Source organism: Macaca thibetana, chromosome 14 (genome assembly GCF_024542745.1).
Source record: "Macaca thibetana thibetana isolate TM-01 chromosome 14, ASM2454274v1, whole genome shotgun sequence".
NCBI classification, from domain to species: domain Eukaryota; kingdom Metazoa; phylum Chordata; class Mammalia; order Primates; family Cercopithecidae; genus Macaca; species Macaca thibetana.
This window is the reverse complement of record NC_065591.1, coordinates 111,017,805-111,038,775: the sequence shown is the minus strand read 5'-3', so window position 1 is coordinate 111,038,775 and position 20,971 is coordinate 111,017,805. Positions and strand designations below refer to the sequence as shown.

The following is a 20,971-nucleotide window of genomic DNA, read 5'->3' as shown; positions in this document are numbered from 1 at the left end:
AGAAGATATTTGTAATGTAAGTAATTAACAAAGAACTAGTAACCTATAATAAGAAAAAGATAAACCACTCAATAAGAAAATGGGCAAATCAGAAATAGGAACAGGCAAATCAGAATAAGAATCTCGGCTGGTCATAAAGGTAAGAAGAAGCTCAATCTCCCTTCTCATCAAGGAATATAAAGCAAAATATTACACATTCACATCACCAGCGTTAGCTAAATTATGGGGCTACTGTAAAATATGAACTGGTACAACCATTTTGGAAAGAAATTAGACAATACTTAGCAAAGCAAAAGAAGTAAAACCCCAAGACTTAGTAATTCCACTCCTATGTATGTAAATAAAGACAATTTCTTGCATATGAAGACAACTTAGATATTGTTCACTGCTGATAGCAAATAATGTGAAATATATATGTCCATTAAGGGCAGAACGGGGCTGGGTGCGGTGGCTCACGCCTATAATCCCAGCACTTTGGGAGGCCAAGGTGGGCGGATCACGAGGTCAGAAGATCAAGACCATCCTGGCTAACACGGTGAAACTCTCTACTAAAAATGCAAAAAATTAGCTGGGCATGGCGGGCGCCTGTAGTCCCAGCTACTTGGGAGGCTGAAGCAGGAGAATGGCGTGAACCCAGGAGGCAGAGTTTGCAGTGAGTGGAGATCGCACCACTGCACTCCAGCCTGGGTGACAGAGCAAGATTCCATATCCAAAAAAAAAAAAAAAGTGCACAACGGCTGTGGAGAGAAAGGGAAGAGCATTCAAAGAGCTTAATCTCCAAAACTATTTCTTAAAAAAAAAAAAGGAACAGGGCAAAACTTAACCAAATATTTAACCAAAAACTTAACCAAATATTTAACCACAGCTAGGAAATACGTACACATATAGTTTCTCAGAGTTCCTGAATGTTAAATATTTCAATAGTAAAAAAGTAAAGAAAAAACTCATAAGCTTTATTCATAGTTCAAATTCATTATTGAGACTTACTTTTCCCCAAAAGCTTTTCTCCAAAATTCTGCAGCATCTGCTTTAGTAATCCGAAATGTGTCTCCTTGAAAGAGTCCACTTGGAAAGATTCCTTTTAGCTCTGCCAGCATGTGGCTGAAGATGAGGGACAGCTTGGTTAGGTTTCGCCTACAAATGATCAGAAGTGCAATAATTAAACACAAAAAATTATTTTTATTTTAAATGCACCAAATTCACCATACAAGATGTATAATTAACATGAATATCAAAATACATTTAGAAAGAACCTCTTCAAATATTCTTTCTGGCCAGTATTATTCAAGGATATAAAAAAGTAGAGAAAAGAAATGCGCCGTTGAGAATATTTTTACATATTCAGTGATATTGTTGTCTTTGTTTAAAGAAGGGTTTTAGAAACTTTTTGTTCTAAGATCATACGAAAGATACAAATACAATGGAAGAAATACTGTTGCATTCACTGTCTCCACTTTTATCTCCTCCATTCAAACAGATACGAAGTAAACAAGAGAAAAAATTTAGTCATATATTTTAAAGCTCTAATCTTGAATTAATAAAGCTTAATAGCTAAGCACGAACATGGACAAATTCACTTTTTAAGGATGACAGGTAAGAGAATTCAACAAATAATAATCACTCTATCACAAAAGAAAAAAATGATAGGAAACCAATGTATTATTTCCTGCTTTGCAGGTGTATTTATCAAGTATATTTATCATCATATAACATATCTAAATAAAAGATAGTCTTAATAAAAAGAACTTTTAAAGTATCCAGACCTAATAAATGTCTCTTTTCACTAAATCAGACCTTAAAGAGATAAATTTTACCCAAACTCCTCTTCCTTTACCAAAAATGAGATGCTAACATCCAAACCACACAAAAATTTCTACGTAATGCATATGCTACTGTTAACAATTAGTTAATTCTGTTCTCACAACCTGTTTAATGGATATGATTATAAAGATGTCACACAGGCCAGGAGTGGTGCCTCACGCCTGTAATCCCAGCACTACAGGAGGCTGAGGCAGGCGGATCACTTGCAGTCAGGAGTTCAAGACCAGCCTGGCAAACATGGTGAAACACTGTCTCTACTAAAAAATACAAAAATTAGCTGGGCATGGTGGTGTGTGCCTATAACCTCAGCTACTTGGGAGGGCTGAGGCAGGAGAATCCCTTGAACCCGGGAGGTAGAGGTTGCAGTGAGCTGACATTGTGTCACTGCCCTCCAGCCTGGGTGACAGAGCGAGACTCCATCTCAAAAAAACAAACAAACAAACAAACAAAAAACAGGATACACATGATATAGATACTATTACACTAAACAAGCTACTGAATACATGTGTCTATTTTTCCTTGTCCCAATAATTTGTATTTATGTACTCAAAAGTTTGTTCTTGTTATACAAATGTACTATAAAAATTCAAGTCAAATCGTGATCAATTACTGATTGCCTAACAATCCTCTACTAGGAATAGATTTTTCTTAATGCTATACTGGAAGGTCACCATCAGTGCTATCTTTGTCTTTCGTGGATAAAATGCAGCACCAAATTATCCAAGTCTCTATATCCATGACTTGTTCGAAAAATGCTATTGAAATCTTTTTTTGGCCAGGTGCGGTGGTTCACGCCTGCAATCCCAAAATTTTGGGAAGTCGAGGCAGGTGGATCACCTGAGGTCAGGAGTTTGAGACTAGCCTGGCCATTTCTACTAAAAATACAAAAATTAGCCGGGCATGGTGGTGGTGCATGCCTGTAATCCCAGCTACTCAAGAAGCTGAGGCAGAGGTTGCAGTGAGTTAAGATCACGCCACTGCACTCCAGCCTGGGCGACAGAGTGAGACTCAGTCTTTTTTTTTTTTTTTTTTTAAGCACTTATCCAATCTTTAAAGTCCATTAACTGTTTTTTTTCCCTAGCACTTTGAGATCCTTTGATTACTGTTTAATAGAACTTCTACCATTCATCAAAGAGAAAATAGACAAGATCAAGAATATATCACAAATGGAATATGAAACAGGTAACTTGAAAGAAACCCTGCAAAGCACAAGTTAATTCCAATGAATTTACTTTCCAGTGTTCAGCAGGACCCTAGACTGCACAATCAGCAGCTTGAGGCTCAGACGTCGACATCTACCTAACATTCTGTCAAGCAGTAATCCTTCAACTAGATTACTGAGAACCTACTGTGTGTGTGAAGAACTACGCTAAACAGTACAGCGGGATAATGAATGAGATGACAGAAAAAATAAATATGTATCACACTTTTGAGGTTATACCAGAACTCTTTCTGAAGCAAACAGGTTTGAATTTTACTTCTTCCTGAACATCTTTCCTTGGGTTTTGCAGTATTGTCTTCTCTTGGTTCTCCTACTTCCTTCTGTTGTTTCTTGGCTTTTCTCCCCCATCATCTTAAGTGGTATTTCCCAAGAATTTGCTCTCTGCTATTTTCAGTTCTTTCTCTGTGTACTCTCTTCTCTTCCTTTGCAATCTTAGGGCTTTAAAAGCTACTTAGCAAACGATGCCCAAATCTTAGGCCTTGGTAGTTTTTCCAACTATCTACTCTACCATATTTTTCCTCCACTCGAATGCTAGCACCTCAAAGCAACATGTTCAGAATTAAACTAATCTTTCTTAAATCTGCTCTTTCTTCGTGTTCTTTACTTCTGTATTTAATGACAACACCACCTTACTTACCACAGGTTCAAAACCTGAAGAATCTTCCTAGCTTCTTTCATTTACCTTGTTCTCCATATCTAATTAGTCAATTTGTTGCCAATCTGTGGTCATTCCTACCTTCGATTTACGTGGTACTGGCCTAACGTAAACTCCTTGGTAATAATTAAAATTAAAATCCCAGTCTTAGAATTCTGTGTCTTCAGCGTCTCTTCCTATGCATGTACAATCCTTATGACATTTAACTGCCTTTTGACGAAGGGAAAAAATAAACAATTTTCACAGCCAATGGGATAAAATCCAAACTCAGCTTGGATTTTAAGGCTTTCCATTGACCTGGATCTAACCTTTCTAACTAACTTCTGAGTTCTTCACTAGTATGTTCTAGCCAAACCAAGTACTTCACCTTTTCTTACACCTGCCACTCTTCTTTGTTTCTCGGTCTCTGCCTGTTTCTCTGGTCTGAAATAAGACCCAGTTTAAATGTCATTTCTTTAAGAGCAAGCTAGACATAATAAAATACTCAACAACCCCAGCATTTTCTCTGCAGTTCTCTTACACCATCTGAACCCATTTTGCACTATAGCTATCTGTGTACACAATGGCTAAATCTATTTCTGACTTGTATTTATATCCCTCTGGGCCAGGCAAATGGCAGAAATTTCTAATGATCAATATACCTTCAGAAAACCTTTGAGTGCCCACTATGTGTCAGGCTCGGGGTGAATACGACAACGAACAAAATAAAATTCTTGCTTTTATGACATGTACATTCCCACGGGAGTGTATCAGATGGCAGGAGAAAACTGCTGTGAGGAGGAATAACACAGAGTATGAGAAGCCATGCAGGGCTGCTGTTCAGGGAGGGCAGTCTTAGAGACTTTATCGAGTGTTGCTTTTTAAGCTGAGTCTGAAGTGAATATAGGCAGTGGGTCTTGGAAAAACTGGACCATGCTGGCATCTTTGGTTCTTAAAATAATTTTCTACCAAAAATCTACCAGGTACCTAGCACTATGTTGGATCAAAGATAAAATATGCATACCAAAATAACAAGACACAGAAAGCATTTTTATTTTGTGAAGTAAGCCACACACAAAAAAAGTTATTGACCACAAAGATGTAATGGCACTAGGTACCTAAGAGCAGTTCAAAGTGCTGACTGCAACAGTTACGGGAAACCAATTTAAGACATTTTCCTACTCAAGAATGCATCCCTTCAAAAAGCCTGCTCACATTTCTTAAAACCACCAGAGATGTCCACTCTAAGCATCATACTTCTTAAAAGGAAATAATGAATTTACAAAAGTCCATGAGTCAGAGCATTTTGTAATCAATATGAAGCTTATGGTTCAGCGTCTACAGTATATGGGGCAGAATTCAATCAGCAGAATCTGTCTTAACATGTAAAAAGAATGAGGCATGATATAGACATTTGAGTTTACATGGTAAGCAATACTTTAAAAAATTCTGTCAGCAGTTACCTCAACTCATACAATGTGTTCTAACGATTCTCCAAAGATCCACAAAGGAACACAACTGTTCAATTTTTTGTAAATGCCCTGAAGACAGAACTTTTCTTTTTTCAGTTCTAGTAGCAGCAAGCAGTACAGGCTTTTCTTTAACACAGTAACACAGTGCTGGGGAAGGAAGTCATTCACCTTCTAATGCCTTCAGCTCTAACCATCTACATCTACTTAACTGCAAATTCTACTCTACAGCTTCCATCTTCCTCTTCTCTTTTCCTCTCACAACTTCCTCATAATCAAATGCTGATTCTGCATGCAGCATCTTTTTTTTTTTTTTTTTTTTTAATTCAAGATTGGTATCAGTTCTTTTCTCTCTACCTCAGGGCCTACCTTCAATGCCAATGTACCTTCGTGCCTCAGGCCCAAAGCAATGTTATGCATTTTCCTGTGTATAATTTCACATAATAAAGAAGTAAGATTTACATATCACCAATACACAAGTATATTAAAAATTAAATGAGCAATTATAGCTATTGTTTTAGCTTCAAAAGTAAAACTATAAATACAACTTCATAGGACTCACAATCACCATCTTAAGCAAGACAGGAGTTGAAAAGTGGCCTTTATATGAATGATGAGGTAAACAGAAAAATCTCTCAAACTATTTTGTTTCTACATAGAATACTGAAAAAGTTATCGTGTAACTCTTGCTCAAAAGGTACTTTGAAGAGAAAGAGGAAATAGGAAAACAAACACAGTATGAGGAGATAAATTAATTCCTTCTATTAAAAATGCATGTATTAACATTTAAGACAAGTAAACTGCAGCCTCAACCTCCCAGACTCAAGCAATCCTTTCGCCTCAGCCTCCTGAATAGCTGAACCCACAGGCCACTAAGCCTGACTAATTTTTCTTCTTTTTTCTTTTTTGAGACGAAGTCTCACTCTGTCACCCAAGCTGGTGTGCAGTGTCACTTCTTGGCTCACTGCAACCTGTGCCTTCCAGGTTCAAGCAATTCTCCTGTCTCAGCCTCCCCAGTAGCTGGGACTACAGGCACATACCACCATGCCCGGCTAATTTTGTATTTTTAGTAGAGACGGAGTTTCTCCATGTTGGTCAGGCTGGTCTCAAACTTCTGACCTTAGATGATCCACCCGCCTCAACCTCCCAAAGTGCTGGGATTACAGGCGTGAGCCACTGCACCTGCCCTAATTTTTGTATTTTCAGTAGAGACGGGGTTTCACCATATTGGTCAGGCTGGTCTCAAACTCCTGATCTCAGGTGATCCACCTGCCTTGGCTTTCCAAAGTGCTGGGATTACAGATGTCAGCTACCGCACCCAGCCACTTTTTCTATTTTTTTGTGTGTGATGGGGGTCTCACTATACTGCCCAGGCTGGTCTCCAACTCCTGGGCTCAAGCGATCCTCATACCTTAGCAGAAGTAACTTTTTAACGTGTATTTTCTGTCTGCAGATAATTTAAAAGAATTTATGTCTTATGGAATTTAAATGAACAGTTAACTGTAAAAACCCTATACAGGGCCAGAAAAATTAACTTAATCTGCTAAACTAGTATTATCTATTCTAAAACAGAGATTTCCCAAATCTCAGATTATTAGAATTATTTTACTTGAACAAATTATTGTTCTGAAGAACACAGAAATATCAAAAATCATCCCACCTACTTCAAAATAGTCTCTTAAAAATGGTTTAAAGACTCGAAAAAGTTTATATGATATTTAAAAAGAGAAGGAAACAAAACTTTCATTTTAAAAACAGTAATTTAGGCTGGGCACAGCAGCTCACACTTATAATCCTAGCTCTTTGAGGGGCTGAGGCCGGCAGATTGCTTGAATTCAGGAGTTTGAGACCAGTCTGTGCAATATAGTGAGACCCCTCAATCTAAACAAAAAATACAAAAATTAGCCAGGTATGGTGGTGCGTGGGATGATAGCTTGAACCTGGCAAGTGGAGGGTGCAGTGAGCAGAGATCGCACCACTGCATTCCAGCCTGTATGACGGAGCAAGACTGTCTCAAAAATAATAATAATAATAATAATAATAATAAACAAAGAAAAGTAATTAAGTAATTGTAGATTGGTATATGGTGGTTATAAAATTTTTTCAACTCTTCTGTAGGACTGAAAAATTTCCTAATAGGTTGGGCGTGGTGGCTCACGCCTGTAATCCCAGCACTTACGGGAGGCCAAGGTGGGCAGATCACTTGAGCTTACAAGTTCGAGACCAGCCTGGACAACATGGTGAAACTCCGTCTCTACAAAAAATACAAAAATCAGCTGGGCATGGTGGCATGAGCCTGTGGTCTCAGCTACTCAGGATGCTGAGGTGGGAGGATAGCTTGAGCCCTGGAGGTGGAGGTACAGTCAGCAGAGATCATGCCGCTGCATTCCAGCCTAGGCAAACTGAGACCCTGTCTCAAAAAAGAAAAGAAAAGAAAAGAAAAGAAAAGAAAAGAAAAGAAAAGAAAAGAAAAGAAAAGAAAAGAAAAGAAAAGAAAAGAAAGATCATAACAAAAGACTGGAGGTCAGGCGTAGGGACTCACACCTGTAATCCCAGCTCTTTGGGAGGCCAAGATGGGAGGATGGCTGAAGGCCAAGAGTTTCGTACCAGCCTGGGCAACACAGCGAGACTGTCTCTAAAAACAAAAAACACACTGAAGAAAACTCCCAGTAATTTACACATAAGTGTATTTTAACAATATTTGTAAATCAAATGATCCTATCGATCCCAAGAGGAAAATTCCAAGATGATTTAATACTTTTAATACAACGATTAACAAAAAAGCTGCAAAACATTATACAATACCATTACAGGGTTGCAAAATAGTCCCAAAATAAGGTTACAATTTTTGCCATTCAGTGATGGTATAGGCTTAAGACTCATATAGATGATGATAATTATACTGCTGAAGGGTAGCATGATCACTGCTTTTAAGTATTTACTGGTACTATTTCAGTGATAACTGCTGCTTTTCCTATCAGATAAACTCCAGAAACCTTATATACAAACACTAGTGTCATCTAAAGAATGCTGAGTGAGAACATACTGAGAAGACATTTATAACTCAATAGCAGCATCCTCTGCTCACAGTAATCAGCTTTAAAAATAGATACAACGGAACTGCTTTCCACAAAGCCTCACAGGAAGTCAATGAAGTACTGTTTAACTCTTATTGACTTAAGCTGTTAAAAAAAAAAAAAAAAAAAAAAAAAAGAAAGATAGAAAACCATCACCTACAAAAGGAGTTCTTAGCCAATACATCTAAAAATAGCAATGGCCCTTTTTACTAAACACATATTGAGTGTATTTGATACTACAAACTCATGGTCCTGCTTTTGAAATTCCCAAGTTACACAGTAACAGATTACCAGTAATCATCCAGAGCATTTCAACCTAACTGTTTCACTGAATTCTAAAGGGGACACATCTAACTCACCAAGTAAATGGGAAGGCAGCAACCCACATGAGAGCCTCCAACACTCCCCTCATGTGTCTATCAAACTAATCCTAAAACAGACTCAATCTCCTTACTCTCCCTATATGAAAATCTTTAATGATTCCCAATTACCACTTAAAAAGTTTGAACTGCTGACCTGATATATCAAAGCACTCACAATGTAGTCCTAATTCACCTTTCTAAACACCACCAATGTTCCACCAAACATTCTACACTCTCCAGGCTCTGTGCCTGTGGTGATGGTACTACATCAACAATACATGCTTCTCTCCATCTCCAGCAGTTAACATTAAGAGTTTACTAGGGATCAGATGCTTTACTAAGCTAAATAAAGTGCATTTAATTCTCATAATGCTTTGAAATAGGAATTACCAACCTTATCTTACAAATGAGAAACAAAGACTTAGTGACATTAAATAATTTGCCCAAGGTCACAAAGCTAGTAAGGGGCAGCGTAGGTCTATGAAATTCCAGAGCCAGGGCTCTTTGGTTATGACACATTTCCCTTCTGATGACTATGGTTACTAAATCCTGCCCATTCTTCAAAGTTCTCAAACGCTGCCTCCTTGGGGAGGACTCTCCAGTCTATATTTAACACCTACCCTCAGCTTCTGAACCCCCCACAGCAACTTGCTCATACTTTTCACAGGTTCCATCATGTTCTGCTTCATATTAATTGTCTTACTCCCCAATCTAGAAGACAACACCTTAAGGGCAGAGGCAGGGGAAGTATCTCTTACACACTTTATCCCCTGCAACCCTGGTCACACTGGGCACATAACAGGCATTCAACACATTTGTAGAACTGAACTGGAAAATATTACCTACTTTTGACAAACTTTTAATTTTAGAATAATTCTACATCTATGGAGAAGTTATAAAAGACTATGCAGGGAGTTCCCATAAACCCCAAATCCAGTTTCAGTTTCCCCTAATGTTACCATCTTATATTACTGCGGGGCATTCTTCAAAACTAAGAAACTAACAGTATGGTAGTATTAACTGAATGCCAGGCTATATCCAGGCTTCACCAGTTTTTTCCACTAATGTTTTTATCTCTTCCAGGATCCAAGCAAGGATACCACTTTATATTTACTCATCCTATCTCCTTAGTTTCCTCTGGTCTGGAACAATTTCTTAGTCTTTCCTTGTTTTGCAGGACATTAATAGTTCTGAGTGCTGGTCAAGTATTTTAAAGGATGTCCCTCAGTGTGTCTGTTTTTCTGATATTTTGACTGGAATTACGAGTTTATGGAAAGAATAACACAGAGTGAAGTGCCCTTCTCAGCACATCAAGTCACAATATCTACATGGTATCACTGAAAATGTTCAACTCGATCACTTAGTGTTTGCATGTCATGATTCTGCAGGTGAAGCTATTAGTGAAAAATATTTACTTCTCCACACCTTTCTTAGATAATTTAAAACAAATCACTTATACAAGAGTCAATAATATTTTTAATGACTGTAATACATTCTCATTAAATCACAAATATTTTACACTAGTATCTTTAGTTTTCAGTGTGGTCAGAAAAAACAAAAATAGTTCAAAACAATCATTGTGAACATTTAGCAAGTGTTCACTAGCTACATTACTTCATGGTCCTGTTTAATCAGAGTTCTCTGTATTTCAAAATAACTTTTCAGTTCACTTAGCCCAAGCTCTGAAAGACAACTTTAATAAGTAGAATTACATGCACTGGAGCACTGCCCACAATTGAAAGCACATTAACCCTCAGTACTGGTTACTACTACTCCACACCAGTTCCTTAAAGATATATAGAAACATATCAGTAAGATAACGCTGAACTCTTCAAAACCTCTCATACCCTGTCCCTCAACAAATGACAACCACCACCAAGCACCTTTCAGAAGGCTGACGCAATCAACTTAAAAAATAAAAAACATAGATACAAATTATAAAGAGACAGCACTAGAAGAATCTAATCAAATATGTAGAAAGTCTATATCTAGTTACCATTAATTATTTAACTCCTGAGTATGTAACTGAGACATCAATTTCCATTTAAACATAGCATTTCCCTGAACAAATAAACACAGTAGCTAATACTAAGCTTTGCAAAACTTGAGAAAGAACATGGAATGTTCTCTGTCTGAATATAAGACTATTAAAAGGGACAAAAACTAGAGAAATCTTCAATAAATGTTCCATGAAAAAGAATCTAGAGGCCAGGCGCGGTGGCTCATGCCTGTAATCCTAGCACTTTGGGAGGCCGAGACGGGCAGCTCACCTGAGGTCAGGAGTTTGACACCAGCCTAGCCAACATGGTGAAATCTCATCTCTACTAAAAATACAAAAAGGCATGATGGTGCACACCTCTAATCCCAGCTACTCCGGTAGCTGAGGCATCAGAATCGCTTGAACCTGGGAAGCAGAGGTTGCAGTGTCCAGCCTGGAGACTTTGCCTCCATTTAAAAAAAAAAAGAAAAAAAAGTAGAGCTTTAACTGCCAATGTGAAAGAAAATACAAATGCAGTGGGGAGTCATTAAGGATTTGGGACTGGGGAGTGATATCTGATCATTTTAAGACAGAAAATGACATCAAACGCAAGGTGAATTAGAGAGGAAATCATAAAAGCAGAGAGATCACTCAGCATAGTAGTGCAGTAGAAAAGTAATGGGAGCCTGAGATAGAAAAGTAACAGGGGCAGTAAAATAAAGACAGATTTGAGAGAGACTGCAGCAGTAAAATCAAGAGTATGATCGAGTAAGAGAGGAGATAAACCTAGGGTATTACCAATAATACATGGTAATAATATAAAGCTATTTTTTAAGGGCTTACTAAATATCAGGCACTTTACATATTTTGATATTTAATTAATTCTCACTTACAATCCCCTCAGATTCCAATATTATCCCCATTTTACAGATGAGAAAATTTAGGCATAAAGAAGCTAAGCCAACCAGCCTGGTCAACATAGTAAAACCCCACATCTACTAAAAATACAAAAATTAGCCAGGCGTGATGGCACATGCCTATAGTCCCAGCTACTCGGGAGGCTGAGGCAGGAGAACTGATTGAACCCAGGAGGTGGAGGTGGTGGTGACCTGAGATCATACCACTAAATCCAGCTTGAATGACAGAGTGACAGTCTGTCTCAAAAAAAGAAAAAGAAAAAAAAAAGAAGCTAAGCCAACAATCAATCCACACTCATCATCACTACTCACTACATTATACACTACTAACTCAATAACGGGACGTGAAAGAGGAAGTTGGTTTGCTATTGAAGAGGATACATTCAGTGTTCAGGTATTTTGAGTGTGGGAAAGATACTAACATGAGTATAACTAGCAGGCAGCTTGGGAAAACAGATTTGTGAATAATTTGTGTAAGATTTTTGGCATCTCTGGGAACGGAACGGTCCATTTGCTAGTTCCCTTGCACAAGATAATCAAGCTGAAATTGTTTCCCCCTTTCAGAAGGGTGTGGAGGTAAGTGAGATAGAATCGGAAGGATACAAAAGAACAGTATTACAGGTTTCTCCTATAAAAGGCAGAATAAATCCATATGACAGGTATTTGTAAATACAATTCACGTCCTAAATGAGCTATATTTATAAGAAAATGATGCCAATTTTTTAGTTGTTCTCACCTAAGGCAGAAACTAATGCCATCTCTTTGAGACCCAATCTTTGTTTCTCAGTATCTTTTATATAGGCCTGATAAAACACATTTAGTATCTTAGCACTTCAAAAATTCTCAATTCTGGGGAATTCTAACACCCATTCAGTGGTATCTATCATAATTCTCCCACCAGAAATATTTATATTTATATGGAACTTGAACATTAGAGCCACTATGCAAAAGCAAATAGTATTTACTGTGTTCACTAAATTCACATAAATTTAATAAATACTGTTTACTTCTGCATAGTGGCTCTAACATACAAGCAAATAAAATTTCAATATTGTCAAAGGAGCAGAGGTATATTCAATAAATGGGGAAAAACATAAGAATAAATAATAAATGGGAGAAAAATCACAAATGCATCTTAAGCAGAATACAAGAAACTTAAAAAGCCACATAAGGCTACCAACTTACCCAGGCACAATAATTGGGCAAGAGAAAGAAAGAGCATCCAAACTGGAAGAGGAAGCCAAGCTATCTCTGTTTTGCCAATAATATGATCGCATACCTAAAAAAATTCCGAAGACTCCTCCAAAAGACAACTAGATTTGATAAGTGAATTCAGTTAAGGCTCAGCTTATGAAATCAACATACACAAGTCAGTAGCACTGCTATACATCAACAACGACCAACCTGAAAATCAAATCAAGAACTCAATCCCTTTTACAATAGCTGAGAGAAAAACAACACATAAAAACCAAGGAATATATTTAACCAAGGAGATGAAAGATCTCTACAAGGAGAACGACAAAACGCTGCTGAAAGAAATCACAGACTACACAAACAAATGGAAACACATCGTGTGCTCAGGGATTGGAAGAATCAGTATTGTGAAAATGATCATACTGCCCAAAGCAATCTATAGATTCAATGCAATTCTTAACAAAATACCCACATCATTTTTCACAGAATTAAAAGCAACAATCCTAAAATTCATATGGAACCAAAAATGAGCCTGAAAAGCCAAAGCAATCCTAAACAGAAGTAACAAATCTAAAGGCACCACATTACCCAACATCAAATTATACTATTAAGGCTATAGTAACCAAAACAGTATGGTACAGGTATAAAGAAAGACTCATAGACCAACTGAATGGTTTGCATCTGTCCCCACCTAAATCTCACGTTGAAATGTAATCCCCAGTGCTGGAAATGGGGCCTGGTGGGAGGTGATGGATCATGAGGGCAGAGTTCTCTTAGCACTATCCCCACTTGGTACTATACAGTGATAGAGTTCTCAGGAGATCTGGTCCTTTGAAAGTTTGTAGCACCTCCTCCCGCATTCTTCCTTCTGCTTGGGCCATATGAGGAGCCTGCTCTGCCTTCACCTTCCACCATGACTGTCAGTTTCCTGAGGCCTCCCCAGAAGCAGAAGCCACTATGCTTCCTGTACTGCCTGTAGATCCATGAGCCAGCTAAACCTCTTTCTTTATAAATTACAGTCTCAAGTCTTTTTGTTTTCTGTTGTTTTTCTCTGAGACGTAGTCTCACCTGTCGCCCACGCTGGAGTGCAATGGCACAATCTCGGCTCACTGAAACCTCTGCCACCCAGGTTCAAGTGATTCTCCTGCCTCAGCCTCCCGAGTAGCTGGGATTACAAGTGTGCACAACCACACCCGGCTAATTTTTTATATTTTTGGTAGAGACGGGGTTTCATCATGTTGGCCAGGGTGGTCTCGAACTCTTGACCTCAAGTGACTCGCCTGCCTTGGCCTCCAAAAGTGCTGGGATTACAGGCATGAGCCACGGCACCCGGCCACAAGTATTTCTTTATAGCAGTTCAAGAATGGACTAATATACCAATGGAACAGAACAAAGAACCCAGAAATAAAGCCAAACACTTAAAACCAACTGATCTTTGAGAAAGCATACAAAAACATGAATTAGGGAAAGGACACACCCTATTTAATATATGGTGTTGGGAAAACTGGATATTCACATGTAGAAGAAGGAAAATGAATCCCTTTCACCACATAGAAAAATCAGCTCAAGATGTATTAAAGACTTGAATCTAAGACCTGAAACCACAAAAATTCTAGAAGAAAACCTAGGAAAAACTCTTCCGGACACTGACATAGGCAAAGAATTTATAACTAAAACCCCAAAAGCAAATGCAACAAAAACAAAAATAAATGGGGCCCACAGAATGGGAGAAAATACGTGCAAGCAAAAAATGCATCTGACAAAGGACTAATACCCAGAATCTACGAGAAGCCCACATCAGCAAGGAAAACAACAACAAATAATCCCATCAAGAAGTGGGCAAATAACATGAATAGACATGCCTCTAAACAAGATATACAAATGGCCACAAACATATGAAAAAATGATCAACGTCACTAATCATCAGGGAAATACAAATTAAAACCACAATGAGATACCACCTTACCCCAGCCAGAGTGGCCATTATTTAAAAAATCAAAAGAACAATAGATGCTGACGTGTACACAGTGAAAGGGAATGTTTCATTTAGTTATTTGTTCATTTGAACAGGGGATGCTTATACACTGCTGGTGGTGAAGTAAATTAGCACTAGTACAACCTCTGTGGAAAATAGTATGCAGATTTCTCAAAGAACTAAATGTAGGTCTACCAGTTCAATCCAGCAATCCCACCACTGGGTATCTACCTAAAGGAAAAGAAGTCATTATATGAAAAAGACCTGCATGTATATGTTAATTATAGCACAATATGCACAACTGCAAGATATGGAGCCAACCTAAGTGCCTGCCAACTGATGAATGGATAAAGAAAATGTGATACATTAATATATACACCATGGAATACCACTCAGCCATAGAAAATAATGAAATAATGTCTTTTGCAGTAACTTGGAGATTGGATGGAACTGGAGGCCATTATTCTAAGTGAAGTAACTCAGGACTGGAAAACAAAATACCAAAGGTTCTCACTGATAAGTGGGAGCTAAGCTCTGGGTACATAAAGGCATACAGACTGGTCTAATGGACTTTATAGAGACTCAGAAGTGGGGAGGTAGGAGTGCAGTGAGGGATTAAAAAAAAAAAAAAAAACAAACTACATACTGGGTACAACGTACACTATTCAGGTGATGGGTGCACCAAAAATCTCAGACTTCACTATACAATTCATTCATATAACCAAAACCTACCTGTATCCCTAAAGTTAACCAAAATTTTTAAAAAGAAAAATCTAAAAAAAAGGGCATCAACTTAAATCTATCATGATAAATCAGTAAAAATCTTCAAACTGTACAAATATGGCCAGGCGTGGTAGCTCACACCTATAATCCCAGCACTTCGGGAGTCCGAGGCGGGTGGATCATCTGAGGTCAGAAGTTCAAGACCAGCCTGGCCAACATGGTGAAACTCTATCTCTACTGAAAAAAACAAAAATTAGCTGGGTGTAGTGGTGGATTCCTGTAACCCCAGCTACTTGGGAGGCTGAGGCAGGAGAATCGCCTCCCAGGAGGCGGAGGTTGCAGTGAGTCGAGATCACGCCACTGCACTCCAGCCCAGGCGACAGAGCGAGACTCCGTCCAAAAAAAGAATGTACAAATACTATCAAGTAGAATTGAAGCTTAACATACAGATGGTACCGCGACAACAAAATGCAATGGATTCTATTTCAATAACGTTCATTAATTTATTCAATCCATAAATACTGAGTGCCTACTAGATGGCAGGCATTATTTTTACACGTATCCGCCAGGTGCAGTGGCTCATGCCTATAATCCCAGCACTTTGGGAGGCCAACGCAGGAGGACTGCTTGAGCCCAGGAGTTCAAGACCAGCCTGGGCAACACAGTAAAACTCTGTCTCTACTTACTATTATTATTATTTTTAAAGTATAAATTAAGGGGAAATGGGCCATTTTAAACCCTGAATAAAACAGTAACCATTAAATAGGTGTCAAAATCCCTTCTCCATCATTCATATACAGACATACATTCATGTGTTCATAAGTACAAACATTAAGCTGTGATTGTATTATAGAATTTTGCTAAATGTACCCTGCAAAAGCAAACTCTTATCTTCTACAACTGTTCACAAATACAGGAAGAGAAATAACTCATTTTGATTACTTCCATAATGAGACAAACATCATGAAAAAATTTGTATGTACTAGCCTGACTTACCAATATAGATGGAAAAAGTCCTAAATGATTACTAGAATCCAGAGAAATAGTAAAACATGTATTTTTATATAATTGTTAAGTGTATATATATTACAGACTAGAATTTATCCAAGGATGGTTTAACTTTGCAAATTTAAGAACAATTCACTGCAATAACATAATACAGGGAAAAAACATATAACCATCTCATAGTGCCAACAGCTTTTCATCTCCATCTTAGTTGAGTTGTTACCTTAGTCCAAGCCATCATGATCTCACCTGGATTACCAAATTTGGCCAACTGATCTTTTTGTTCTTTCTGGATTGCTTAGCGAAGAGCTAATTAGGATCCGGGGCTCCTGGCTCCTCCCTCCCTCTGGCCAGTAGTTTCTCCAAAGCACCTTCCCGAAGCCCCACACAGTCTCTAGGTACCAGGGCACTAGTTCTCAGCAACTCCTGTAAAGTCAGTACCCAGACTCACAATTCTTAACCTCACTTATCACACTCAATCCCATAAAGAAGGTTAGGGGAGGGCAGGTAGAATCCTTTCATGGAGCCCAGTCTAATGGTACATCCACCCATGCCCCAATCCAAGCACGCCACTCCACAGGACACCAAGAGAATAGGAGAACTGTACACCTGCTCCTCCTTCTACCCATGAGTTCCAGTCTAAATGATGTCACTGATGCTCACCATGAATCTACTGAGAACAAGTTCTCAAAAAATACTCGCAGCCAGACACAGTAGCTCATGCCTGTAATCCCAGCACTTTGTAAGGCTGAGGCAGGAGGATCACCTGAAGTCAGGATTTTGAGACCAGTCTGGCCAACATGACAAAACCCCGATCTACTAAAAATGCAAAAATTAGCTGGGCGTGCTGGTGCACGCCTGTAATCCCAGCTACTCAGGAAGCTGAGGCTGCCGTGAGCCAAGATCGCACCACTGCATTCCAGCCTGGGAGACAGGATGAGACTCCATCTCCAAACAAACAAACAAACAAAAAGCTCACCATCTGACAAGGTTTTGGTCAACATGAGCCATATATACAGCAGTGGTCCTGTAATATTATAATACCATATTTTTACTGCACCTTTTCTATGTTTACATGTTAAGATATATACTTACCATTGTGTTACAATTGTCTGCAGTACTCACTACAGTAACATGCTGTACAGGTTGGTAGCCTATGAGCAATAAGCTCTACCATATAGCCTAGGTGTGTGGGAGGCTGTATCATCTAGGTTTCTGTAAGTACACTCTATGATGTTCACACAACTAAATCAGGCAGCAATACATTCCTCAGAATGCACCCTGTCGTTAGCAATACATGGTTGTACTTACATAAAAGAAAATTTCAATGGCCGTTAAATTGTGACATTTCTTTTTTAAATATTGTGGTGAAATATACTTACCAAATTTACTATTTTAAGCATTTTTAAGTATATAATTCAGTGAACATGACTTTTTTATAGAGATGAGGTCTTGCTCTGTTACACAGGCTAGTCTCAAACTCCTGGCCTCAAGTGATCCTCTTGCCTCGATCTCCAAAAGTGCTAGGATTACAGGTGTGAGCCACCAAGACCAACTGACTTTTGATTAACACTTTCTCTTTTCTATAATTTTTCATCAATCAGTGTATGTCCTTTTTTCTTTTTTTTTTTTTTGAGTCAAGGTCTCACTCTGTTGACTAGGTTGGACTCAAACTCCTGGCCTCAAGTGATCTTCTCGCCTCAGTCTCCAAAAGTGCTGGGATTACTTACAAACGTGAGCCAACAAGACTGGCCGATTTTTTCCGGTTTTGTTTTTGTTTTTGGATGGGGTCTCACTCTGTTGCCCAGACTAGACTCCAGTGGCATGATCACAGCTCATTGCAGCCTCAACCTCCCACACTCAAGCAATCTTCCCAAATCAGCCTCCAGAATAGCTTGGACCACAGGTATGTGCCACCACAACCAGATAATTATTATTAAGACACAATTTAGCTCTTGTTGCCCAGGCTGGTGTACAATGGTACGATCTTGGTTCACTACAATCTCCACCTCCCAGGTTCAAGCAATTCTCCTGCCTCAGCCTCCTGAGTAGGTGAGATTATAGGCATGCACCACCACACCCAGCTAATTTTGTATTTTTAGTAGAGACGGGGGCGGGAAGGGAGTGGTTTCAACATGTTGGCCAGGCAGGTCTTGAACTCCTGACCTCAGGTGATCCACTTGTCTTGGCCTCCTAAAGTGCTGGGGTTACAGGCATGAGCCACTGCGCCCAGCCTTTTTTATTATTTGCAGCGATGAGGTCTTGCTATGTTGCCCAGGCTGGTCTCAAACTCCTGGGCTCAGACAATCCTCCTGCCTTGGCCTCCCAATGTGCTAGGATTACAGGTGTGAGCCACATCATCCAGCCTGGGTGTCTTTTATTAACGCTTTCTCCTTTACGTAATTTTTCATCAATGACTTTATTTTATTTATTTATTTTTTTTGAGATGAGGTCTGGCTATATTGAGCAGGCTGGACTTGAACTCCTGGGCTCAAGTGATCCTTCCACCTCAGCCTCCTGAGCTGGGACTACAGGCATATGCCACGGTGCACGGCTCTAATTTTCCTTTAATCAAATACCATGTCCTGTTTTCTGTGAACCAGGCATTATTCTAAGTACTTTATAACAATCTTAGGAGAACACTTAAAAAATGTTTTTTCAAATGACAAATAATTGTCTATATTCATGGGTACAATGTGATGTTTTGATACATGTTTATACTTTGAAATGATTAAACTATGAGAACACTTAAAATGAGAAATCTGAGGTTTTAAAAGTAACTTAAGGTCATATAGATAATAAATGGCAGAGGAGTCAAATTGGAACAATCCAGCTCCATGATCTGTGCATGTAACCTTATTCTACACTATCTTCATCACACTGCTAAACACTTTGTATCTACTAACGCGTAAGTGTGGTGTGCCATCGGGTAAAAAAAATGACTAAGAAACTGTGCTACCAACAATATGTTAATCATTTAGGATCTGCGAGGAAGATAACTTATAAAACCTCAACCTAGTGATTTTATTTTTTTTAATCTTTTTTTTTTTGAGATGGAGTTTCACTCTTACTGCCTAGGGTGAAGTACAACGGCGTGACCTCGGCTCACTGCAACCTCTGCCTCCTGTGTTAAAGTAATTCTCCTGCCTCAGCCTCCCAATTAGCTAGGATTACAGGCGCCCGCCACCATGCCCAGCTAGTTTTTTTTTGTAGAGACGGGGTTTCACCATATTGGCCAGACTGGTCTTGAATTCCTGACCTCAGGTGATCCACCCACCTCGGCCTCCCAAAGTGCTGGGATTACAGGTGTGAGCCACCGTGTCTAGCCTCAATCGAGTGATTTTAAGAGTATCTAATATACAGTCATATATAAGCCTAAGAAGCCCTGCACAGTGGTTGACGTCAATAGCACTTAGCTTGCTATTTAACAGAAAGCACAACGGAAGATTTTCTTCCCTAAGTGGCTTTTAAATCATACTCAATGAAGTAAAAGAAAAAGAACAGGAGGAAAGGAATCACTATTATCTGGTTCAACTTTAGAAAGAAAGAAAATATTCAACTAATTATTTTAAATGTAAATACCCTGGAAAAAAATACGATAAATATAAGGAACACATTAAGAAACACTAAATCTAAGTAATTAAACTTGGATTTCAATCACCTAGATATATTAGAGACACTAGGCTGGATGAGTGTTCTGCATGTAAATGGAGTGGGGGAGGGTTTACGGAAAGAGAGAAAAGAAAAATGTTAACAAAAGGGTTTTTTTTTTTTTCCATTTCTTTAACAAATTTAACACACAGGACTTAAGCTTTCTGAAAAAAATGTATTATTAAGTTCAACACACAACAAATAAGAGTAAAAAAAGATAAGCTGCCAGGATTGAAGTTTACAATGCTGCTAACATTTTCACACTACTAGGTATCTCTAGCAGGCATTTGCTGGCTTTGTATACTAAAGTCTGGCAGGAAAGATGTTCTTGTAGCCAGTTTTGGGGCTTGTTCTTTAAGATGTCCTAATTTAAATGCAGGTGTAGACTTCATAAGTATTACGGTTTTAGAGCAAGTCTTGGTTGGCAATATTAGAGAAAAGTGATTGGAAAAAGCTTCTGCACTTTCTACTTGACATTCACAGCCTACTTCTCTATAATACCCTAGTTTTACAAAAGTTATCACTGATTATTGGGGGTAGGTGCAGGAGGGTTTCTTTATAATTCCCCTCTCTGCATCATCTAGCCTATGTTCCATTAGAAATTTCAGGAGTGAAATTCTCTTGTTATGTGAACATATAATTCTGCTGTAAATCATACTACTGAATATTTTTGTGTCCAAAAGGCATGGTTATTAGGTTATTAAAACATGTTGTAATTTCTCTAAATTTATGTAGTTTACTACTTTATATGATGTTTGAAGTACGGCCTCCAAAGAATCACTTCTGTAATATGAAATGAAACAGTCACCATTCCTTTACATTCAAACAAAATAGAACTGCTCATTAACATTTTAGAAACCTTGCGTAAAGGCAGGCTTATCTTGTCTTTTTTTGGGGGGTTGAACCATTGTGTGTTTCAAAGGAAGAGAGGTTGGTAAACGTA

General features: G+C 38.5%; 1 protein-coding gene across 2 annotated transcripts in view; it reads right to left on the bottom strand.

The window, feature by feature from the left end:
* CBL (Cbl proto-oncogene) overlaps positions 1-20,971 on the bottom strand; it is a 104,095-nt gene that overhangs the window by 36,341 nt on the left and 46,783 nt on the right. For both annotated transcript variants that reach the window (XM_050759373.1, XM_050759374.1), the window contains one exon: positions 988-1,134. In XM_050759373.1, coding sequence (XP_050615330.1) covers positions 988-1,134 — 147 coding nt within the window. The remainder of the gene's footprint in view (positions 1-987; positions 1,135-20,971) is intronic.